Source organism: Anguilla anguilla, chromosome 4 (genome assembly GCF_013347855.1).
Source record: "Anguilla anguilla isolate fAngAng1 chromosome 4, fAngAng1.pri, whole genome shotgun sequence".
NCBI classification, from domain to species: domain Eukaryota; kingdom Metazoa; phylum Chordata; class Actinopteri; order Anguilliformes; family Anguillidae; genus Anguilla; species Anguilla anguilla.
In genome coordinates, this window is record NC_049204.1 from 49,355,897 (window position 1) to 49,382,980 (window position 27,084).

General features: G+C 36.5%; 1 protein-coding gene across 2 annotated transcripts in view; it reads right to left on the reverse strand.

The window, feature by feature from the left end:
• Nucleotides 1-27,084, reverse strand: part of tox (thymocyte selection-associated high mobility group box) — a 70,185-nt gene that overhangs the window by 13,989 nt on the left and 29,112 nt on the right. Inside the window, exons 2-4 of one of the 2 annotated variants that reach the window (XM_035416074.1) lie at nucleotides 18,571-18,636; nucleotides 15,993-16,100; nucleotides 6,640-6,885 (exon numbers count right to left, since the gene is read on the reverse strand). In XM_035416074.1, the coding sequence (XP_035271965.1) occupies nucleotides 6,640-6,885; nucleotides 15,993-16,100; nucleotides 18,571-18,636 (420 nt within the window). Of the gene's footprint in view, nucleotides 1-6,639; nucleotides 6,889-15,992; nucleotides 16,101-18,570; nucleotides 18,637-27,084 lie in introns of both variants that reach the window. The other variant, XM_035416073.1, reaches the window with a different exon arrangement.

A 27,084-nucleotide genomic window follows, 5' to 3' on the forward strand; every position in this document is an offset into this window, starting at 1 on the left:
AAAGGAATCTGCATTTTCATCATTAAGAACACATTTCATTTACCTCAGCATACAACAATTAATACTTGACTGTACATCAGTGTAGGAGAACATAAGTGCAATCACTGATTTACATTGCTAACAGTGCCAGACCCAGCTGAGATACCTACATTCCCAGACCAGTCTTATACATATTGTTAACATTTTCTACCGTTTCTTCTGCAATTATGTCTTGTTTAGTCTCCATATTTTTCATAAAGTTTTTATAAAGGGTCAACTTTTTCCAGCAACAAAATATTTCACTCAGCATCTAATAAAGTTTCTACACTGTCAACTCTGAATTATTGAAATCTACATAGAGTGCTTTCAACCATGAAATAATTTAAGTGCCTGTGGCAAAGTTTTCCTTTAATTGCAAAATTCAGTCCCCCTTTTATGTTTGAAAGTCACAACTTTCTATCCTGAAATCGTATGCTAGACATGTTATTGAACAATACACACTGCACAAGTGGAAAGCTTTTAAGATGCATAGTTCAATTCTATTTATATGTGTATATAAATGTATGTCTGTTAAACTCTGGTCCTGGATTCAATCTAGATTTATCTTTGACATAAAATAAACCATTGTTTTATTATTATTTTTATTTATTTCATCAGAACAGTTCAACAAGGTAATTACAGTGAACTGAAATGAAGATAAAACACATTTATGTTTTTTTTTTTTTTTTTTTTCAAAGTTAAGGATGTTGATTGAGTCCAAGTTAAGATCTATTAATGTCTGTCTAGCTCAAATAAGTCATGGTCTACAAAATGTTGATTTTGAAAAAAATCTGGTATAATCATTTAATTTAGATTCAATGTTCTAACAAGGCCTTTCAAATATTTACTTGATAAATCCTACGATAATGTCTATTTCTAATAAATAAATAAATAAATAAACATTGACTAAATATGGACCAGAACCCAGTGTATCAGTGTGGGCCAAGGAGTAACAGAACATTATTCACACAATATTATACGTTTGTCTAGTAATGGCACTGTGGGAGAAACAGATCTGGTAAACACAATGGGGCTCATTCACAAAACATTAGTACCTTCAGATTTGATCGTAAATTGTGCATAAGAATGTTTCCATGAACATTTTGGCATTCATCGTTTTTTATTATCTGAATTTGTTCTTTGGCATGATCAAAATCTGTGTTTGGAAACAAGCCTAAATGCATATATGCATTAGTGGTTTTTATTTAGAATGATTTATTATTCATGCAAAGTCAGTTTACATACCTCTTACAACAAAATGTTGATCAATACAATCATAGGCATATATAAGCTATTGAATTTAACTGTATTAACCAAGAAACAATCTGAATAAGCTCAAATGTTTCACTAGTTTTCATTTAGTTTATTATTTTTAAATTTTGATTTCAATTTTAGTTGAGTTCTAGTTACTTTTAAGAGCGAGGTTGCTTGTTTTAAATTTTTAAAAAATAAAGTTTTTTTATATTGTTTTTATTTTTTTCAGTTTAAGCTGATTTTCATCTTGGTTTTAGGTGACAACACTCAGCTTGTTAGGAACACTTCATTTATTTTTTAAGAATAAAAAGCACACAGGTGGGAGCAGGTGAAGAGGATATTTTTTTGTTTTTTCTGGTCTTCGTCTTAAGGACTTTAACTGATGGCTCTTTGTGAAAAGGTTTTTTTTTTCTCATTTGTATTTTATCCTGTCCTCCCTGCTGAGATAAAAATAAAATTTTAAAAATAAAAAAATGGTCATAAAAAAGCGCAAATCCGACACTTAGCAATGGCATATTTGCTGCTTTTGAATTACTTGGCTAACCATGCCTTCGGGAGAAAGAGAGAGCCTCTTTAGGGACCGTGGAGATATGTTTGCTGAGCGATGAATAGCTTATGTTTTCACAGGATCCTGAAGTTGGCATGCCTTTTCTTCGATTGCTAGGGTGTTTCCTTATGCTAAACACATGGGGCTTGTATCCAATTTATGGACAACTGGCATTGATCATCTGATACACCTGGGATACAAAAACAACGGTCTACGGAAGTCTAAATATATTCATTCTACACTACATCATTTGTAAGTTCTGATTTACTGCATAGGCTTTTCAAATTTCTCCTGACACAATAACTGAACTTTGCCGAAAGATATGTGGCGCTGAAGATTTTTTGTGGAGTTTTGGCATAGTCAATTGGTTGAGAATACAAAATACAAGCAGTAAATTTTGTACTACATAAAGTGTAAACTAGAATGTACCTGAAAAATGCAAAGATCCCTGGAGAGATTTTCTTCTGAATGTTTTAGATTCTCTTCACATCGTGCATAAATACATGTAGTGATATCATAGAGGCGTGTGTGCAGTTTGGTATCAGATCTGATGGGCAAGTATTGCTTCTGTATTCCTGAATTTAAGATCTCTCAAAGGCTGTTTGCCAAGGAACTATGAGTGTAACTCCTTTAGAATTCATCTCGTAACATTTTATTACTACTTCAGATAACAGTGGATGAGACCACTGCTTTCTGATTTCTGGTGCTCAAAATGTTTTACTATTTAATATTAAAATCTACAACAGTTATTAAAATATGTGCAATCATGTGCTTAAGAGAAAAAAAAAACATGAATAAAATGGTTATATATTTAGTGTATATCAGCAATAATTGCTCTATTCAGTCTACTTACAGAGCTAAGAGCATTCAGTTTCTTCAGGCTTATTAATTCAAATTCACATTACTGTTATTCAGGTAAATAATTAATAAATGTTCTAAACATGCAATCCTTCAGTCGCTTAGTACATGCTTTCAACATAGTTTTATTACTAAATATTTACATAATTTGATTAAAAATTGATAGTGTTTACATATCTACAACCTGCATTATTATATGTATGTATTGCTTAAGTGTGTCTTTTAATAGGACAGGAAATAGCTGGAACTCACATTAATAGCTGCTGATTTCCATTTATGATGCATAATACTGAATAATGTTTGTTATTCAGCAGATCTTATTTTATTTATCTCCTTTGCCTGCCATTTATCTTCAGTATGAACAGAACAAAAGGTAGAATAGCAAACAGGGCTGATGTTACAAGGTTAGCAGGAACATCCCTAAAGGTTGCCTGCTCTGTACTTTGAAGTTTTACATGACAAAAAGCGAGGCCACTTTGATCAATTTCATCAATCCTTAAGTCACCCTTGAGGGTAATATTCCCTTGGTGTGTAGGTTTCCTACATTGCCAAACACAATGGTTCTGTCTGTAAGCTAATCACTTTAAGGGTGTATGCAAATTCAAGGACTTCAGAATTATCCACAGATTATTTCTTTTTGCTGTAAATTCCTGCTAGCTCCCAAATAACACTTCCAGGTTGTTTAATGATCATTGAAAAACATTTTATAAGGCCTTATTGACAATATTGTCTTGCAGATTATGCAGTATTTAAAGTACAAGTTATTGATGGTGGTGGTTAATTTCAATGGGAATGGATTAGTTAATGCAAATGATACAGCCTCATCTGAAACATCCACAAGACACTTAATGTGCATCAATGCCTGTGTTAGTAAATAGTATACGCTAGAAAAAAAGACTTGCATTTTACATTACAGGTGCAAAAAAACAAAACAAAAAATGACACAATACACAATGGAACACTGTCTACTATAATGACACATACACTGGTCTGTATAAGTAGGCAGTAAATTTTAGTGTTGATATAATGAGATTACACGAGTATAAGATTATATGCAGCGCAGTAGTGTAGCATAATGGGTAAAGAGCTGGGGCCTTGTAACCTAAAGGTCACGGGTTTGATTCCCAGCAAAGAGACTGCCATTGTACCCTTGAGTGTCTGCTAAATGCCTGTAATGTAATATGAATCCACAAGAGCTAAACTTTACTCCGTCAGCTGTATTTAGCTGACATTTAAAAATTTACTGCATACACACAAACAGCATACCAAACTGCCCTTATTTTTGATATATGTTCTATTTCCACAAGTGAGAGCTGTTTTAATAGCCTGTTTTAATTATAATATTAAACCATTTCCCTGGTTATTACAGAGTTGTGGATGTACCGCACATGTATCAAAAGCAGATTATGCTCTTTCATACTTCTGATGAAATAATTCATCACTGACACATCTGGTGGTAAATTTGTAAAAATGGTAAACATGTAAAAATATGTTTAACTCAGTAAGTATTTAGAGAAATGCATTTGATAATTTTTGGCATCATTTTAGAACATGCATATTCAAGTGAGCATAAAGATAATATCAATTCACTAACAATGCAGAGGCTGTGTAAAAAAATGTTAATCCTGATCTAATTCCCTTTTGTAGTAGTGAACCACACAATAAAAAGATTGCATTTCTGTTATTTTCAATCTTTTGTGGTAAATTCTGCGTTTGTTTGTTCTTGTTACGGAGTAGAGGAGAGACCTGGATTGAATGAATACCATAGATTCCACACAGTATGAAAAGTTGTGCCTAATTCAAACTTCCAATCTGAAATGAAAGATCTCATCAGAACAACCATAAATATAATACACCACAGTACTACAAGGCAAATAATGCAAAACTCCACTATTTATCCATAATACTCACAACAAAATGTAGCTTTTATTTATTTGGGTTGAACTAAATCATTTTGTATCTGAGGCTGGAATCTGTCATTTGTAATATCTTTCCCCTCCTATTTTTCTGGATACATCGACTTTCTTCATGCATGGTTTCCTTTAACGTCTTCCTCTGGGTTTGAAAGTCTGGAATCCTAACAGGCACTGAATACCTTTTTATTTTTCTTTGAAAAGAGTCCACAGAGCATGGTTCGATGCATCCACTCAGAGGCAAAATCCTTTTTCCTCTAATACTTATTTTAGTAAAACACATTAAAATCAAATATCTTCTGTAGTAAAACGATTCAAGCCCCTGGAACTGAAATAATTTTCTAATAAAAAATGCATGAGGCAAATAAATGCATTTTATGTTCCACCAGAAAAGACCGTTTCAACAGGCTAATGCTCAGAGAAAATTCATTCTGTCAAACAGCTATTTCATTCTTTACTGCAGTTACAAGCTCTCTCCTGTTGCCTGGCAACCATAATTCATAGTAGCTCTAATGGATATTCTTCCAGCACTGAGAACATTAAGGTGAAAAGAAAAAATGCCTAGGGTGAATCTTGAAATCTTTCATTATGCATGTAATTCTACATTTTTTTGTATTATTTATTTACTGTCATGGTATAATGTTGAAATGTTTTTATGCCAACAATCTAAATTCTCATAATTATGTGTTGAAAACCTATTTTGCAAACACTCACACATATGATTGGAATGAGATTTGCTGTGAACCACTTAGGGTCTGCTGCTCTATGTGATTCTAAACATGTGATGTGGTTTAAGTATGCCTATATATATCAGATGTTCATTATTTGTGTAATGGGTATGTGAATAGAGGGAGTTGTATGCATTAGGAACATAGACTATTGTTATTTTCACAAAGGCATACGGTAATTTGAGTTTTAGCAACCATATCTGTCTTTCTCTCATTCTATAAACACCTATACATGTTTATATGAATGCTATGTTATTCTATTACTTAGGCAACAATGGCCAAGGAAAATATGTTAATTTTGTTTACCATTGCTATAAGAGCAACAACAAAGACAAAAACCTTTATCACACTCAGAAAGCCATATTCTGCCTCATTGTTAATATTTGCACATAACCTAAATCAAATGACACACACGTTGATAAATTAAGAGGTTTACACACTGTAAGAGATTTTGAGCAAAAGCAGTAAACTGTCCTTGAATCAATTTTATTTAATAATATAAAACATATGAATTGGTTTCAAAGGCAAAACTGTAAAGTGTACCATGGTTTAGTGTGAAGAGAGTGGCACAAAATGCATAACTAAGCAGGTAATCAACAGGCAACATATCAAAATGACTTTCCATCACTTTCATAAATGACAGAGGCTAGTAATACACAAAATGTCTGCTAGACTCATGAATCACTCCTGGTTAACCACAATTAGTCATCATCTCAGTCAGCGCTGTGTGACATTACAGCATGCTGAGAATTTACCAAAGTAAAGCCTTAAGTTTCGTTTCTTCAATATTGAGATTCATTTCATGCTGACAAGTCAAGAAACTCAAGGAATTAAGGTCAGGAGATGGTCACTCGTAATGCAGATCATAGTGTGCTAATTGAATGCCATATTTATACATTGTCAAAATGTTAGAACTTGCATCGATGGATTGCATAGTTTTTGTAGTAACAGGTAATTATCAAAAATATAATGACCTGCAATCTAGAGAGAACTGGAGTAATCTCTTCTCCAACCAATATAGGCAGAATCTTTGTCTTATATTTTGGATGGATTAGAGAAATTGGGAACAAACAGAATTTTATCTGGATGTCTCTTTTCATGAAAACTCTCTAAAACTCCAGAAATATATATATTTATATATCCAACAATATTTCTGGTTATCGTTATCTTTAATTGCAAAGAAAAAAAAGATATATATTAATTAATAATGCTGCCAAAGGACATTTTCTCTCTGATTTTTATTAAATCCAAACAGCCTCTATGGTATTATGGTGTTGACTTATAGAAACATGATATCATAGAGGAATAGAGAGAGACTTACCATAGACAAGGAATTTGAAAGCAGGGCACCATCTTGGCTCAACATGTTGGAGACTGTGATGGACGGGAGGTCCATGTTTTGCGGGTGGAAGGGGTGTAGTCCATTCTGAGGCATGGGGGGGCAGAGGGAATGGTACCCTGCAGAGTCTGACTCGGGCATGTGGACCAGTGGGTGCTCCGGCAGTGTGGGTGGGGTAATGGGTGGAATGTTGAAGTCTTCATCACCAAGGCTGGGCACAGGGTAAGACTGCTGGGGCAGAGATGTAGAGGACATTATACAGGATCACTGGCAAGTTTAGTGAAAGCCCAACTGCACTATGGGTACGGTGAGGGTATTTACTTCTATTATGGTCCTCACATGTTCAGTTTATGTAAAAATATAAATGTCATTTCTGTTGTAGGACGTTCAACAAACTGAAATAAACATTTTTTCTTTAAATTAGTGATGTGAATGAAGTAATGAATTGGCAACAGAATTAGGTTTGCAACTCAAAGTTTGCATGTATACATTTCAAACATTGGACCACTGTTTTACTCTTAAGAAAGTTGTAGCTATTGCATCACATATACAGCTGTATTAATGGACTGATATTTCATCTATGTATGGTACTCTGGGAAAAAGTGCCAAGATGTCAGAGAAATGTAAATGTAATTGCTTTATTTTGTCACGGCTGCCAAAACCTACAAGCCTACAATGTCTTATTTCACAGTCTCACAAGTTTTAAAATATCATCTCATATTGTCAAACAGTGAATTAAACAAAAATGTAGTCATACAGAAAAACAGTTATATAGATGAAGTTTTTTTTTTTTTTTATTGTCTTGAGGATTTAAATATGTTTTCAAGTTGGATGCACTGCCAAACTGAGTTATAGTTTCAAAGAGGAGCGGTAGATCAAGTCTGTATCACCATCTGTGAGGCAAACATGCTTTAATTTCCTAATGAACATTTCACAGTTAACAGCATGACAGATAAAAGTGTTGCCTTTCAATAATGCCCACTTGTTTTAATTCAAGGTAACAATTGACTTGGAAGATGGACAAAATTATAACTTCTTACACTTCTTGAAATTATCCAACTGAAAGCCATATTCATTAAAATGCCTGTAACAGGTTTTAGCAGGATCCAGACCCTGCAGATGTACACTGTACAGAAATTAATTAATTTTTTGCCACCTCCTACATAAGTTTTTATTCAGAGGAAAAAATAATCCATTCTGTAAAACTGCCAGTTAAGGCAATTAACAGAAGAATTACATCCAAAATCCAAGCCCAACTGTCTCTTCAAAAGGCAGCTATAATGTGTTTAATGAAGCTCAGATTAATTCCCTTTTCTAACAGCAAACTCATCTTATTATTAATTTGCATGTTTGATTGCGTTTCCCCCCACAGATGTCTGCAATAGTTTGGGACAACATGTTGGCATCATTTCTGTAGTGAGAGCACAAGGGGAGAAGGGAAAAAAAAGAAAAAACATGGTTTGGCTGCCAAGCAATCTCAAAAAGCTGGCCATGGCTGCATGTTAAATTCGTCTATGATGGTATTTCAGGTTTCTTGTTTTACTTCTGAAAAGTTTATGAGTGTAGCCATCTGAATACGAATGCGGGACTGTCACTGCTGGTCCTACACGCAGTCAAACTGGATCGCTCCAAGCTCTGAGGACTCCCTGAAAGATAATACTTCACCCAGATCTGACTGAGTGGAGCTGATTGCGGCGATTGAAAGTGTTAAGACAGAAAATCTGTTCAAGTACTTCCCAACAGAGCACCATATTTAACAACACCTGCTCCTTGCAAGAGAAAGGTTATGGGTCTGTTTATTGGAAACTGTACCATGCAATTTGTGTGCTGCACAGTAGTATTATTTTCTATGATGGGAATGTCCTTATGTTGCCTGTATCATAAAACATACAGTAACACAGAATAAGCCAAGGAACCAGAATTATTTCTTCAGTATATTATTGCTTCTATAGAAATAAACAAGCAAGACAATACATCAGTCATAAAAACAAGGTCTAGATAAAATAACTGTGACAAATGGCAAGGGAACATCAAAACGTTGAGACATTTATGTAATATGTACAATATTAAATATATGTAAATATATTCTATAATTTTATATTTCCATCTGTCAATTTTTAAAACGAATGACCTCACTGCCTAACTTCCACAATGCAAAGTGTATTACTTTTTTAACATAGGGGAGAGAGGGGAAAAATCTGACACGGGTAAAATGTAACACTGACTTTTTAGAATAATGTATGAAGCTTCAACAATGTATATTAGGTTAAACACGCATAATTACCATCTTTTTGTCTTCAACAAATGGTGGAAGAGTTCAGTAAATGTTTCGGGAGATATTGCCAAAAGATTGTTTTGGCTATATGCAAGTGAATACCACTAAAAGTTACTGTGTGCTAACTTTTAAAGCTATTAAGACTGTTAGGTGTACCTCGCGCCGCGTTCGTTTTTACCCCAACCTCGAGGTTAAAAATAACATTTCACTCTCAGTACTTTCAGTCAGATTGCTAGTGAATGGTATGCCCCACAAATGTAATTGTGGCATGTAATCATAGCCAAGGGATGTAGGCTGTTTGTATTAAAAATTATTAATCTCTCTCAAGTAATATTTTCAGAATTGAGCCAAATACAAAAACCATTAGTTATTTTCCCACTGTCCCCTACACAGGAAAATTTGCAAACTGACAAATAGTTTCTGAAGCCTAAGTTTTTATTTCATTCCATAAAGAGTAAAAACACATTTTAAGCTTTTCACCAGCATATAAAATAAAATTTATTAATTAATAAAAGCAGTCTGAACCCAAAGGTTAAAATAAAGCCACAACATAATGGCAGGCTAATGACTGCCAACCCAAAGTGTATTTAGCTTGAACCTCCATACTGCTATGCACAATGTACAATATTTGCAAACTGCACACTCTGCTGCAAGTCCTAAACCAGCAGAGCTCATGTCAGCCTATCACTCCTCAATAACTGTAATCCTGTCTCTCTGCCAGTATCCCAGAATGCACTGAAGTACATATTTTATATTTTTTAAATCCTATTTTATTTACCCTCAAATGCTCCCACCATAAAATAAGACTACTTTAATAGCTCTTATGAGGTTCATGGACCAGGGGAAGGGGGTAGGGGAATAATTCTGTTGTGGTTCCAAGACTGCCCTGAAAAGAAGGAGCTGTGCGATTTCATCATTGTTAAATTATTACCCTGGCTCATTCAGGTGGCAGTGGTAGATGGCATGAATTGAAAGAGGATCTCAGTAGATATCATTGGAATATTTCCCATCAAGTTGAGCCCCTGTGTTTGCATATGTGTGTGTGTGTGTGTGTGTGGAGCCTTGTATTATGTCGCAGTTTGTCATGTTTTCACCCATGTTACACCAAAGTTACTAATATCGATTAAAAATTCCAACAAAATGAAATTTTCAAAGCTCACTATTCTACACAATTATTATAATTATTGTTATAATAATAATAATAATAATTATTATTATTATTATTATTGTTGTTATTATTATTATTAATAATAATAATGCTAATAATAAGTTAATGTTAATGTTATTAACGCAACTTTTCATTTTCATTAAAAACATTTTCCAAGCTAAACTCAATGGAAGATCCATGACAAAAAGAAAAAAGAAAAAAAGAATATTACAGAATGATTAAACTGTATGGCTCCTTTCTCCCTCTGAGACACATTTCTGATTGGCCAGTTATACCTGCCTGCAGATAACCTCTGCTGAAATACTGCAAGGATAATAGAAATGTAGAGACATGCAGCGCATTGCTGTGAAAAAGACGCCAGAATATTTCCTCCGTTGGCGAGAGGATATTTACACTATCATCACTATTACATTGCAACACAAGTACAGCATAAATGATGCTAGTTCAGACTAATTACTCAATACAACAGAAATGTGTGTGAGCTGAATGAAAACAGATTCTCAAATTGCTAACACAACACAATGTAGTGACTGTCACTTTTCGTAAGACATGCCCTGCATATCCATATTTCCTGCAAAGAGGACACAAAGCACACTGCTGTGATAGTCCTGAAAGCAATCTGAAAAACCAACAACAGTCCTGATTTTTTATCTAGCAAAATTTATTTTATCACAAAACTGTGATCTTCAAAAATCATCAGCACAATATATACTCACCGAATAGCAAAAAAAGACTACTTAATTGAGAGAAGAGCTACCATATCAATTCAATTTCAGACAATACCTGGATTCAAATCACAAGTAAAATCTGAACGCATTTAAATGTCTCCACAACAATAGAACATAGTTTTAAAAAAATGGATCATACTCTCAAATGAGAAAAAATGTTTGCTTCTTTTTCAGAATGTCCTCAACACTCAAAATTGCTCTGCACACCACGGCACTATAATGGATGCTAGGGTCTAGGGATGGTGACATCTCATTATCACATGCGAGGTGTTGACCAACGCAGAGTCTCGTAAATCAAAGTTGAGTCCCATGTTTTTGGTTAACCACATTTCCCAGTACAAAGGTGGGAGCAGACAGGACCCCCATCAATGTTGTAATGCTCAGTGTGGCTTGCGGAAGTTTCGTTTTTATTTATTTTATTTTTTTTAAAGAAAAAAAAAAACATTTACAAGAAAATATGTAAACAAGGGTAACCTGAACACTGAAATGAAACTGCTTTTTTGTCGGTTTAATTTTGAGTAATGAAGATGTCAGACTAAATGCTACAGTAGTTTAACTTAATTAGGTGGCCTATTTTTCCAGGCTGGTTTTTCATTTCCCATCGCAACTCAGTTTGTACAGCAGGCAACAAGAGCAATTTTGTCTGTAATGAATACCTTGGGGACTGTGAGCAGTAATCATTTGAATGTTACACACTGAGCCAGCCTCCGTAAGCTAGTTTATACTTGTTGAGCTACTAGCATCCGTTAAGAGAATCCTGACAAAACAATTTCTAAATTCTGTGTGGCCACAATGTTTATTTGAACAAAGGTCAGTAGAGACCAGAAAAAAAAACATATATATACTTGAATGTTATCAATATAGCAAATCCATTTATTTTGGTTGAAGCTTCTCAAATTGACTTAAATAAATAAATTATAGACATTTTACCCCCCTTCCATTAGTATGTTCATATATTAACTAGATAATCTTATAATTAAATTTTATATTGTGGGTAAATATTTATATGGTTAAGTAAAAAGAAAAAAAAACTCACAATGTTTTCTATGAGCACCAATCCTGGTTGTACCAAAATTAAAATCTAGCAGTAAAGCGCTTAACATCTGTTTACAGACTCATTTTGATAAGTATGCAGGCAGCCTTCTCTGCCTCAGAGCAGTGTTTCTGTGTTTACAAGGTAACAGTTTTTCTGTACATTGGATTTCATTGGACCTGAGCCCTCAATTCATTTCGTTTGATTGCACTATTAAGTGGATATTGATCTTCGACATTTCAACATTTAATCCCACATACGCTAAATTCTTTCTCAAATGAATGTTCAGTTGGAAGTGATGAAAAATGCAACAGTTTTTTTTTTTGTTTGACTCTAATTAAATTTTGTAACAAAGTCCCTTAAAATTAATTGAGAACAGACATGTCTATTCAATTAGAAATGCATTTGAACAGATGGCTATAAGGGTAGCACGCATGGTGTTTTGTAGGAACAGCATTGAAACATAGCCTTAGAGTGCCATTTTAGGATTTAACAAATCTAAATGAAGTTAATACTGCACAAAACCAAATTGGTTTTATATAAAAAGGGAGAATCTGTTAAATAAAAAGTGTCAAATGCAGAAATGTGAAAAGAAATTGATAACCTTTCAACAGGAATGCTATTTGCATCTTTCATTCCTGAGCCTGTTTCAGTACTAGCGTTGTGGGTGGGGGCTGCTGCTGGCAGTGAAGTGGTTTGGGGAGGAAGTATAGAGATGGTCAGTTTTAGCTGAAGATGCTTAATATTCAGAGGCCCAGTGCTTGCTAGGATGGCAGATACATCAGGGGGAACTCCCAGTCAAAATGAGTCACAGGTTCCACCTAAACAGCCAAAACCCATAACAATAAACTGTCACTTGTCATCAACCACATTCACTTCCTGCAACTTAACATTTTATACAAGAAAACATTATTTTCTTGCTTCAAAGTAAACTGTAACTTCTCCTTCTCTGAACAGTTTAAGGGCCCTTCACTGAACAAAGACAAGGCTCTCCTCTTCTACTTCCACATCCACATCAAGCAACAAATGTTATCTCTCACATCGAGGAAAATTATGAACTAGCATTGGCATGGTCCTTAACAACCTTCCAAGTCAAGCCAACATTTTGGAAATACTTCCCAAATTATCTATACCAATCAACTGCAGATTTTGAGCGGTATTAAACGTACGCAGGAAGTGTAAGAAATATATTCAATTTGTGCAAGACTGGAAATGCCCATTCAGAGGGTGCACGAAGGGTGACTCTGTTAGCATGCAGAGGGACCACCTCTGTCCACCTGTAAGCGTGAGGAAATAAAGTTACCTGTTTGTAGATGCTTTATAAAATAATTGCTTAATGAAAAGTTGCTGTGTTCATTTGCACTAGAATGGTACACACACACACACACACACACACACACACACACAAGGAATGTATGTGGTTTTCCATCTTGGCACATCAAATACCACTGATCTGTGTGTTCTGTGCACTGAACTGCGGTAGAAAAATGCATCATCTTTTAAGAAAGTCACGTTCTGTTAAGAGCCAGCGGATGTTGGGTTTGGAGGGATGATGGGTAAAAGGAAAGATAAAGTAATATCTTCGCCGCAGCCTGATGACTCTTTTATTCCATTTAGGACCAAAGCCTGCTGAGTTCCCTGCCAAGATCAAAATAGAATATTTATGTTTCAGTTTCTTCGCTAATGTTCGTTTCAATTGCTCGCATTATGGATGCGTAATGAGAAGGGGGAGGGATCCACTAAGTAGGGACACTATTGAATGTGGGTACGTGTCCTTGACACACTGTGAAATCCAGGCTTCACAGTCATTGAATCCAACCAACTGTTTCATAGAATTTGATAGATTTTTCCGTTCGGCATGTGTACATATATGACAACCCGAGAATGATAATAACAAAATATAATGGGGAAACAAATTAATACGCAATTCAGAAAATATCATTGAGTCAAGGCGTTCATTAAGCTTACTGAAGTGCGCAACTGGTCCTCTGCACATATTGTATATAAAAATAATTACAGCGCGTTATATTAGCATAATCAAATGCTGAGTTTCTTCACAGCACCGTCTCAGGAGCAGTAGTCTACCATATGCTACTATTTCACTGTGTCTTTATCACTAAAACATGTGCTTATATGAATAAGAGATCCCTTAAATTGGCCCACTGGGCACATTTTCTTTTATACTGTGAACAGTGAGTCCAGCTGTGACTTGTTTTTCAGTTTCTTTTAATTTTTAAGAACCCAAGTATCAGGGTAGCATTACGATTTTTACAGAGAGTGAATTAACATTTTTGCAGAATGAATTTGCATTTAAGTGTAAATGGTGTCATCACCCTTTACAAAAAGCAAGTTTTACTAATGAAAATAACATGACATCACACAGCTTTTGTGTTCTTTCCCTCAATGTTTTCAAAAACCTGTAGATTCAGAAACTGAACATGTTCATGCAGGCCAGACAGGTCATGGCTGTGAACTCAGTTTCCAATTCACCACAAACTCTACTGGGGTGCAGGTGTTCTCTTGCATAGATTTGTACCTGGACTCCTGGTCTGTGCATTCATCCATATAGGCACACACCTCCAACAGAGAGAGCACCTGTTAGCCAGTGATTTTCCACGACAGGATGACCCAATATGGGTATACAGGTTTAGATTTAGCCCAGCATTCTCCACTTAATGCCCAATCACCTGAATCTCCCAGTGGGGGAGGGGGATCAGGCAGGGGCAGTGGGGGCGGGGATTGGAACAACAGTGGGAGCTGGGGAGAGGATATGTTTTTCCTACAGTATTATGCATGTGTGCCTCATTTGTTTAACCTCAAACTGCTATGCACTTTTACTCAAAAAAAGCCCAGAGGATGCTGGGAACTGTGGCTATATTAGGCAGCAGCATGAGGATAAGTCACAAGCAGGTGCTGCAAAATTAGTCATTTCTTCCTACCCTGTGACACAAGAGTGTTTATTGCTAAAGTTGCTATTTCATCCACACATTATTCCACTGCATTTAATTGAGTCTTAAAATATTAACTCATATTCAAATAAATGAAAACACATCATATTAACAAAGAAACATTACAGAAACACAGTATGTCATTAAATTTAGTGCCTACTGATCTGGTTGCTCTACACTTTCAGTATAGCGCTAATGCATTCTTAAAGTCAACAGTTGTTTTCATGCTGCTCGTGGCTCACTGGTGAACATTAAGTTCTGACATTTTAACTGCAAGCAAAACAAACAAAAAATATACAACAAATAATTTGTTTTTTAAATCTGCCAATAATTTCCTCACATGGGACGAAGAGGTACATTTTAACTGTGGTAATTTCTTAATCATTTATATACGGTCTATATTTCTCTTATCCTATAACAGAGAATATGAATCGTCCTCATGGTCTCATTTACGCAAGGCATGTTGCAGATATCCAAAGCAACCATAAATGTTGAATCGAAAAAATGCATGCTTTGTAGCAAAAATTTAAATAATTTCTTTGAAACGGTAAATACTTGTTAATCAGCTGATTTTCAAAACTATAATTCAAATAAACATGAGGAAACACCATAAAAATAAGTGTTTCAAAATTATTGCACGTACTTTTTGATGACAAATAAATGTCACAGTGAAAGTCAACTGCCAACTGCATACTGGCAATTTGATATATTGATGATTAATTTCATAACAACAGCTCATGGGCAGAGGTTTGTGTTCCTGCAGTGACAGCTGCCTCCAAACTGCAGAGGAAACTCAATCTGCTTGTTCACTGGATCAAATGAATGCAATTAGCCCTCACTCATTAAGACTCAGAAGGGACCTATGTAAATCCTCCAAGCTAATAGTAGGCCTCCATATCTGATACTGTAGAAACATTCTCTTGGATGTGCAAACTGTGTAATTGCTGCTTTTAGTCTGCCATTAAGAGTTTGCTGAAAGATAAACCAAGCACCATTCATAAGAGCAATCACAATATAACAAACTGCAATGGACAAAGCAGTTGGTATAATTTATAAAGGCAGTTTTTGTTTTGTTTTGATTGTTGAGAATTCACACTAACAGTATTAAATGTTTTGTTGCGTGCAGTTGTTCTCCAGCTTAAATCACATTTACTGTGTGTTCTTTGACGGGGAGGTTATTTACCCATGGTAGTCGATGGCAGTCCATGGGAGATGGTACTTCTCTTTTCCAGGGGGGTCCAGTCTGTTTCATATTTTGCTGCGGCTGGCTTGGGCTGTCTGGCACACGAAACTGAAGTGAAACGTAAGGTGAATAGATCAAACCAAATGGTACCGTCTCACCATCAACCCGTGCAGAACAGGCAACACCATGCAACTTACAACCAACATACTTCACTGTGATAAAGCCATACTGGATAAAAATAATACGTAAGTGTGGGCAGGGTAATGCATATGCTTTGTTCCAGTTTTCCAATACAAAACTGGAGTCAGGTGGCTAAAAGGTTGGCCGAGAAGTTATTTCAAAATTGATTCCTGGTCCTCCTCTTCTATGATACCAAACAAGGGACACCATTGTGTATTGTTTCCTCTACCTACTGTAGACTTTTGAGGCTCCAGGAGTTAAACACATTGGGTTAGTAGCAGAGACTACGTGGAGTAGCAGTGAGTAGCCCACTCAGACATCAAACATAAACCATGAGCTCTGCATGTTTCGATAGGCGAGTAGATGACGGAACCCACAGAACATGCTGGAGCTATCAGAATCCATGTGATTACTGCTGCTTTCATGGAAACATTGTTTTCAGTTTATATAATCTGACAGTTTTCATTTTCTAAAATGCAAACCCGGCTAGACATTTCAGTTTATTGCTCACAGTGTTTTTTTTTCCCCCTCTCTGTCTTTCACTCAGTTCATTAAGAGTCTTATTCCAGGCAGATGGTAGAGCTTTGCTCCAGAGCCTGTGTGATGCATTAGGCTAACCAGCCTAGGCAGAGCCATGCAGGATGGTGCTGTTTTAAACACAATTAGGCAGAAACAGTTCTTATCTTCCTGCATATGTTTACAATTAAGGAAAAGGGTGTCTGACTCAACCTTAAAGGTACGATAAGCTACCCTGGTAAGTTTACAGATTTGCGACATACATAAAATCACTGAATCAGGAAATAAATCTTTAAGCCACATCAACAATACACCCGGTAATGCTACAGTGATTATTACAGACACATACCGTTAACCATCATAGAGGCAAACTAAGTAAAGAAAACATAAACTTGCATATACTTGTGCATATCTAGGCTTGATGCTTGTATAAGAAGAAAATAAACTTTCCGTTTCAGGTGTAATGTGCACACACTTTTGCAAATGTGCTACCAATTAGCGTGTATAGCATTTCCCATGGGTAATTGTGTGCAAAAAGGTGTGAATGGCCAAAGAACAACACCTTCACACTTCTCTCAGGCACTGCTACATGTTTGCCTTCAGTGAGATTCTGTGCATGAAATTACCACCCACATACATTTTCTATATGCCTGTATGCATTAATTTTCTTTTTTTTCTGAGTTTCATTACATTTGTTTTTCATCAAGTCGCTTGCCAGCTGTAAGTTCATATTCAAACATATAATGTCTATATAGACCTTGCAGTGAGAGAACAATGTAGGAAAATGTTCAGGAAAGGCCAGACTAAACAGTTTATGCTAAGCCATATTAAAAAAAAAAAAAAAAAACTTCTGGAATGAACTACACAATTTAATTGCAATGGAAATCTCTTGGATTTATTTTCACTAATGCTGTAAAATATTGAGCCAAGTTCTTGATGCTGAAACATATAATTGTACATACCTGGAGAACAGAAAAAGAAACTAAGTAAAGACAGACATACAATTTTATTTATATGTTCATGAAGCTCCTCCAAAAGTAAGAGTTAGGTAAATAAATTATTTGCTATGATTCAGTTGAATGCAAATGGAATACACCAATCAAAGTCCTTAATTGCAAAAAATGTAATTTAATTGTACTACAGCTGTGAATCATTAGCTCCTGTGATTTTTCAATGAATGCATTTTCCAATAAAATTACCCAATTGACACATGTAAAGGGTATTATTATTCTTATTGTATCAAGTAGAATGTGGTAAATGTCATCATAATTCCATTTAACTCATTGAAGGAAATGCTGATTCACAGCGACTGCATTGCCAACCACTAACGTTGCATAGCTGATTTAATTAAATTTCTCTGGCCCAGCTTCAGGAAATACATCTGCCTTTATCTGAGTGGTGGTTCAACGTGATTGACGGTAAAGTATCAATAGCACACTGCTCTTGTTTTGGGCAGGGGCAATGGCGTGAAAACAAAAATACATTCTCGAGCCAGCACCTGGCTTATCCCGACAAATGATCACCTTTCCACAGAGATTAGAAGTAAGATGGGAAGCAGGGAAAGCCCGCTTATCCAGAAACGGTTGTTTAGAAAGCAACCTTTCCAAAAGGTAAGTGCGCCAATGCAGAAGCTTCAGAAATGTCAGGCTCCTGTTCTTATTTTAGTTCAGGTGGAGACACCTCCTCCAGTAACCTGCGTACTGCACCATAGTGTTATCATCTTTAATCTCATTACCTTGAAGCAAGGCTTAAATGCTTTGTTTATGAATTATAATTACTCCTGATTATGGCAGTTACTGATAGTGCCACTAATTTGCAATGCATCCCTTTAAATTAGTTTAATTATGACTTGAAAGGAGGCAGTGAAGATTAATTAACCCACCTGGTTTGCTGGCACAAAGTCCTGGCTCGGCTCTGACATGCTCATGTACATGTTCTCACTGTCAAACTGTAAACAGAAGAACAAGAAACATTCAGTGTCAGTACTCCTTTACACATGGAGAGAGAGAGGAAGAAAGGGAGAGAGAGAGAGAAAGGGGAGGGAGAGAGAGAGGGAGAAAGAGAGAGAGAGAGATAAACAAAACATTGTTCTTTTTCCCTCCCTAGAGGGCTTTGTTGATTTTCTTTGTTTTGTGTGAATTGTCTTTAATGTGCCTGTTACCATTCTTATTGACCCTGGATGTCAGTGATTTGGGGGTAATTAGCACAATAGTAATTACCGTAGGAAGGGAAGAAAATAATAGTATCCTTTCATCTGTAATCCAGTAGAGAAAAAATGGCTCAGTCAGAGTAGCATGCAGGCATATTATTACTGGGAGAAATGAATATAAATACATAGAAAATTGTATGTTTATGGGGGGTAGGTTTTGGCAGACAGGTGTAAGACACTGTCCATTGGGCTCCACAGAATTTCACTTGTCATAAATCACAGAAATCTGAATGCACTGTATCTGATTTAGTTTTGCGTAGTGTTTCTGTGGACTCTTAGATAAATAAGCCTTTCTTCAGTCTGAAAATCATGGCAGCTTAATTACTGTAGGACAGGAAATATATTTATTAAATATGTACAAAATGACTAATACCCAATAATGTTTTATTTGACTCAGTTAGTTACTTTCAATATATTCCGATGCACCCATAAAATACGAATGAAGTTTCAGTTCTGTAAACGTCTCCTTAAAAAACTGAGTTAAATTTGCATAGTTTTAAGCAAGGAAATGTATGTTTGATCATCAAGCTGTAGTTAGGGCAATTTCCTGTCCTGATAAATGTGTAATGACGAATTGCCAGCGGGCATCCAGCTGTGCCACACACCTGGGAAATTAACCAATGCACCATATCATTCACATTGGTCTCGCAAGGTGAAAAATTCAACTGACAATAAAGGGGAGGGGGGGGATCCAATCTCACCAGATGGCAAATCATTTTGTACCAGGATTTTCAAAGGCCCACCATTAAAAGCAATGAAAGATGACTGATTAATATCAAAAGAAGAAATCAGTAATGATTTCAGTGCCACAAGAGGGACACGCCATCAAAGTTCCATTAGAAACCTGTCGGGCTGTGATTGGGCCCTTCTAAAAATCCCAGATGATTACAGATCTATTATCTGTGCAGAAACCCCAGACCGAAGCTCAGAAATGTACAAATCTACAGGCTATGAAGAAATGAGGCGCGAGAAGCACTCTGGGATAAATGCTGTCATGCACTAAATATTTGTGCTTGGTCCAATGAAGCATCACATTGCATTATATTATCATAATACCAGATAATTCTGTGACTAAAAATAATCAGATGCCTTCGCCCATTTTGGTCTCTTGTGTCCACTCTGTGATTGGATGTCTGATTTGTTTTGCGCAAAGACTACATTTCATTTCATGCCAGCTTATTGATTATGTGATCAATTTGCTGTGGTTTATTTAACAACTACGGTGACCTACATTACAAGCAGGGAGTGCTTTGATACCTCTTTTCATTCCAATGTGTCAAAGTGCTTTGGTCCATTTACTATGGCTTCATGGTGATATTAGATAGTTCCATTTAATTCTGATTAGAGTGGAGAGTAAATTTCTCCCCTTTTTATTGAAATGTCTATTAATTCCTCCGTGCCTATTGATTTAAAAATCCATTCTCTTGATTACTACAACAGTCTACATAAAACTGTCACCACACCAACAGTTTGTTTCTATCACGATAAGAGGGCCACATGTCTGTTTATAAATTTAGCAAGTACACACACATTTCTGCCTTGACATTTGAGCCTTAAATGAAAGAGACAGCAGACAAGCCTGGTGCAGTGTAGACCTCGTGTTCGCTTATTACAGTTTGTAAAAAATGCTACAACTCAGAAACTAGAAAATGAAATAGCATTCTTAATTTGCACAGCATGTTTTGATTTATAGTCTTACACTTTTGACAAAGGTATATCAGTCCTTAGAATTTAGTTATATTTTAGGTACATACCTTTCATGAATATTTTCCATGACTGATATCTACATCATACCTTTCACATAAATTGTGCATTTGTTTCAAACATTCTCTTAGACATACAATATTAAAACATCCAATATTACAAGAATGGATATTAAACTCAATATAAGGTCCATCATTAGAATCACTTAAGTTGAATTAGATAATAACAATAAAGAGCCATAACAATATAGAGCTCTAGTATGTGTTCCAATCTCAGTATGTACCATATAAACACTTATCAAGTTACCACAAACGCTTTTTCCACACTAGTTTACTCAGAGGTTTGAAAGTAGAAAACATTATTTTGAGATCGATGGAACCAGCAATTATTCTGCATAGAGAACAAGTAGATTTCTTTTAAATATTTGCCCAAGTAGATTTCTTTCACAAGTAGATTTCTTTCAAATATTTGCCCAGAGGTCAATGACCCCTTCATTTTCTACTTGTTTTTTGTTGTTGTTGTTGTTTTTTTGTTTTTTTTGTCTTTTGCTATGGTACTTGCGTCTTGCAGCCATTGTGTCCTCTCTGCTGATTTCTGTCTTCCTGTCAGAAACAGCTGCTGGAACCTTTCTGCTGACTGGTCATTTTAATTAGCTGTTGGCAGAGCAGCCATCATCATCGCAGCTTGCGCAAACTGCCATTAAACTCAACTGTTTCTTATTCCAGAAAATTAATAGTAATGTGTAGTGGCTTACAAGTGCAATTCAGGCCACTAGTAAACACCTATGATGATAAATGTTCAAATTATTAATGAGGTTCAGATTCACCAACTCTCAACAATGTTCATCACAATCTTCATTTTCAAGTCATTTTTCATTTTCATCTGCATGAGGGAGCTATTAATCTGACTTGACAGCTACGAACTATAAACTATTTAACTGAAGGGGAAAAACATTTGAAAAATATTGCTTATTATATATTAATGTATGCATTATATCTGGCACTGCCTTTTTAGAAATAGGTTTATAAACAATGTCAGCAGCTCTATGTACTGAACAGCAATGATATATATTTTTCTTATGTATATAGACATCCATGCAAATACATGCAAATCTTTTGTTTGCATATGCTGAAAAAAATATTTCTAAAAAAACAGCATGCTTGCTGTGAAAAAATCCATTGGACAGCCATACTGTAGTGTGTGGACCTGGAACCATCAAAAGTATTTTAAAAAATATTTGGACTACGTCCAGCAAGTGTCCCAGATACAAAAGGAAGCTGCAAATGCTATAAAGCTATAAAAACATTAAAAAAATTTCAGAAGAAAGAAATATATCTAACTAGGAAAAAAGAAACATAATTTCTGTGGTACAATTTCAATGATTGAATGATACAGATGTTTAAAAATAAGTGAGAACACAATGAGACGTGAAGCCCATTTAAAGAGAATAAGCTATACCAAGCTACACCTGATAAATATATTTACCTTCCCCAAGCTTTTAATTAGCTTAGCACAGTAATCTAGCTTAAAACAGAAAAGTCAGCAAGTATACTTTTTTGAAATACAAATCCTTTGTTAAACCAACTTCTTTCACTTTACTAATCCCTGGCCTGAGGATATGGAATTAAATGAACTGGCACGCACGTAGTACTGAAACTATGCAAGTGTCACTGTGGATGAATGGTGAGGTGGCGGTGTTGTGTGGTAGGAAAAGAAAGAGTGTTTAAGGGGAAGGGGAACTACCACAGGAGTGCACCTTCTCAGTTACTGATATTAAACGGCTGAAATGAAAGTTAAGTATACTTGCACACAACTGGCTGTGAGGTCAGCTTCTAAGAATGGAAATAGCAAGCACGTTTAATTTGACGCATAAAAAACTCATTCAGTTCAATATTGGGAAGCGAAGTTTAATTCAGAAATATGTGCCCTGATTCCTCTCCTGGTTATCTGCGTATCGTTAGTGCTTATTTAATTTATTTTTCTTGACATTTGTGATAACAGAGAGACAATACAGTAACTCCCAATTCTTGTGAAGCTACGCAGCAGGATGTTGACCTGGCACTACAACCCTCTCTGCAGGGATAGTAGTAGTCACATAATCACATGACTTTGCACCTGAGAGGCTCAGAACGTGCTTCGTGTCCCTTACTCATGCCTGCATCAAACTGCTTTTCTTCGAGTTGCCCACAGGTGTCTCCTAATACATTTTCTACATGCTGTCCTAACACACAGAAGCATACATGCCCACAGTCCTTCTTTAGCAGACTCTACAACATCGGGATATGCACTGTATTTAATAACAAGATTATAATTTTCCAAATCATCTGAATGACCCCCTTCCTGCACATCCTCTTTTCAGCTCTGATGATTTGCATATGAAAATTTATATGGAAAGTTTACGTCAGTCAGCAGTGCTGTGAAACTGAAAGCAAACCTAGAAAGGCTGTGCTGCCAAGTGAGGCTCTGTGGCCACATCAATAATGCACAAACAACTGACAATTAGGAACAAAGGATCCGCCCTGCCAGCTTTCTTGTTAACTAATAACTGATATACTTTCTGCAACAAGCAGCCGCAGGCCAATCAGGGGAGATGGAATGCACGGTAAACGGCCCGTCTGCATCATAATCAAACCAGGCAAAGTGAGCCACCCACCTTGCTGGGAAACCTAAACAGCCCATACATTAACAACCGAATCGACACCAGCAACAAATTCACATTTATTTCTTCCCGCTTTATACGTTCTGACATGAGAGCAAAACATAAACAATAACAGGATAAAGCGAGTTATGATTAAAATATCTGACTAAACTTCTCAGATCACACACAGCAAGGAAGTAAAGAACAAGATTGTCAAAGAAAATGCTATAACTCTGCCAGGAAATCAACACTGAGAGTGAATATAAGTACATTCAATGGCATGGCAAAGGAAGAACAAAATATTAGGATTTCCCTTTAAACCGAGCCTGTGGCAATTTGGGTAGGGGCCTTTAGGTGGTGTCTGTACCTCAGCCGTTCTCACGAGACTGCTGGCTGTGACGAATGTGAAGGCGAGTTGCGCACTGCCAGTAACTAGCACACCAGCTAGGCTGAAGAGACTCTTCAAAGCCATGAGGAGTTAGTTACATGATAGAGATGGGGGGGGGGGGGAGCTGTTGTTAAACACCATGCCCCTGACAGGCCCTCCCTGCACTGTGTACACAGATAAAATGAAAACAATTCGCCAACCACCTCGGGCTATCTGTCTCTGAACACTGAGCTGCCTCTCTGCAGCTTGGGAAGTTATATAAAGCCTGGGGTTGGAACCGGCAAGTGAGGAGTGAGAGGCCACAGTGGGAGGCAGAGAACAGCACGCACCTCCGCTCGGGGAAGGCAGCAGGCCAGGTAAATAATGACCTGATTTGTGGAGGCACAGGTTGCCTCATTTTAGCACTGGCCAATAGCCAAAGATTGATTGGGAGGGCTGTCCTTCTCCAGCTAGGACCTCTTTACCGCGGGAAGAAATTATTTACATTACACTGTAAACAGAACAAATGTATGCACATTTCTGAGAATGCCAGAGGCCGTGCTGCCGTAATGTGTTTAGTTCCGACAGTTGGTCACATCAGCACTGGTGCCAAAGGGGTGACCGGTAAACCGCTCCACAAAACAAAATTGCAAGTACGGTAACAATAAGGTTTCCTGCACTCTGGCGCACGCACTCCCCTGAATCACATCGCTAATCCCAGATGAGAGAGAGGGTGCAGCCCGGGGTCACGGCAACAGAGAAATAGGATTTCCACCACAACTGTAAAAACAAATTTCTTCAATTGCCTCCAATAGCCTGACAGATGAGATTTCTTCTCTTGAAGGTTATCACATCTACAGGGGTGAGGGCAGAGTAGCAGTGTGCTGCACACTCAGTCTAACCAGGAACAGTGACACAGCACGGTCAGGGCAAAGGCCTGGCAGGATGTGTGTGGACATAAATGTGCGTGTGTGCGCGAGCGTGCGTGCATGTGTGTGAAAAAGAGAGACAGTGAGAGAGAGAGAGAGAGAGAGCATACAGAAAATATTTTGACTCCTGAACCTATATAGTTCTGTCTTCTGTTCCATAAGAACTACTCAATCAGACAAAGAAGGCCCCAAAGAAAAAAAGCCATACAGTAAATGTCAAAACTGTATCATGTCATTTCCACAGGAAAATGGATTATGGTGGTAAAGATACCATGTATTTAACATTTTATGTGTGTGACCCACAAGCCATGTGTTAAAAATAATGTTATGAAAATAAAGGGTTGGAAAATCAAAGAAATTGCTTGATGTTGTTTCTGTTTTGCAGGACATTCATTACCACAACACAGAATCACTGTCATCAAAGAGCATATTAGAATGATAAATCACATATTGGTCCTGCAAGAAGGTTTTTAATTTGAATACATAGCTAATTAGTTTGAAAATGGAGAAGACATTTAACTCTCAATTGTGACATAAATCACAGTGAAAAGAAAATAGGTGAGGACGGATATCAAACGAATCTACTCTATTATATCCGTTTCCAATAAACATAGCAATGGAGAAACAAAAATCCGGTAATATCACACTGCACTGAATTTGGACCAAAGTCAAGTCTTTTAAGGAAGTGCTTAACTTATAGGCCTGCGCAAATATGTTTATGCTCTTTGTTTTAGCCCCTTAAATAAACTTGAGCTTTGAATATACTTTTAGCTCAAACAACAGGTGGCTTTCGCTTCAAAACCAGCTGTCTTTGACAAACAGACCCTTGTTATACAGCGACGCTATACATTTAAAAAGCTATAATCAACCAAGTGTTGACTACTTGGTATGTTGAGAGCACATTTTCCCAAAACCTTTCAACTATAACACTCCGCAAGTATATCTGATCCATATTGATACATCAAAGGGAGTTCATGGCAAAAGAGACACATTTTCTGAACAGCACAAATACCACTTTAATGTACACTGCCATGTCCATGAGCACGTGCAGGGGCAGCAATTTTATTGCACATTGGTATCCTACACTATTTTTCCCAAGAAGAAATCACTGATCAAAGCACTGCATTCTAAAACTCTGTTTCCATGGCCTTCCTCTAATTCCAGTGTGCAGTTCAGAAATGTACACAGGTCCTTTGCTTCTCTCAATTTGTTATATGTTTTTTTTTCATCATAGTATGTTTTTTATCCTTAGAATTTTGCTCCTCACTTGAATATGCCAAACTAATTCTAAAAAAAACCTATTTGGTAAGTTAATAAAAATGACATCACTACCTTAACAAAAAGAGCTTCCATTTGCAGCTCGTGGTGTGCTAGGGTCATATAATGTTATATCGTGTGCTGATGATGCAAATGTTGAAAAGAGATACTTAATATCCAAATTTACATGCAAGCCCTGCAGCTCAGAATATTTTTATATTATTTTTTTTCTAAATAAAACCATTGAGGAGTCGATTCAGCCATGGAAAACTACTGCCAAGCCTTTCTACTTTTACTATGAAGTAACCACAGCCTTCTGACAGACATCCAGCGCAACGTCAGGACAATTTTTACAGCAACTAAAACAGAATAAGAACTACTGTCTGCCATTATAGCATAAATTTAGAAGGGGATCTAAGGAACACTTGCATTCGTCATTTGATCATATTTATGGAAGTTATTTCTAAAAAAAAACAGAATGATGCTCTTTGTGTGAATTGCTCAAGGTCATTTTAATAGTGAGCATTGAATGCAGAAGTGCTGTGCTGTAATGGGTCTTATCGTAAAGAACACATAATCAAAACCAGATGAATGACCATGCAGACAAAATCGGGTTCCCTTCTAAATGCAATGTGCTGTTGTGTTTGACATCATCTGGTTTAATTCCATTTTATTTGGCAATGGATCTTATTTCATGTCTTTTTCTGCCATATTAATGCTGCAGTGGCAACGTACCAGTCCTGTATTGCAACTGATTTTAATAAAACTATGAGATGATTATATGGCCATTTTGTTTTTGGAAATTATAGAATGGCTGTCTTTATTCCCCTCCGGAGTATGATATTTCTTGGTTTGATTTAAAGAACAGAACTTCTGAGTGTGAGGCAAACCACATTCCACAAAGTGTAACATAAAACTCCGTTTTTAAGCCCTCTATTAAGTAATACATGCAGGATTAGCAAGGAGGAAGCCAATGCTTACATTAATACAGCACAGTGTAGATTTCAGCAGAGGAAAATACTTCGCTCATTTTAATTTGAATGTGTACACATTCTTATCTGTTGATATTGCCATTGCCACAGACATGGTCGTATGGAAAACAATGCACCACGTGTCCACCTGCAATGAAAGACACTAAGAGCTTAACAGAAAAAACACGAATGTGCCAGGAGCTGTGGGATATAATATTGACTACGGCTGAACCACATAATCATTTCAATTCAAGTCCAAGTTTCTCGGAAAAGAAACACAAATAAACGACTTCACAATGTATCCAGTATCGGCATTTTGCA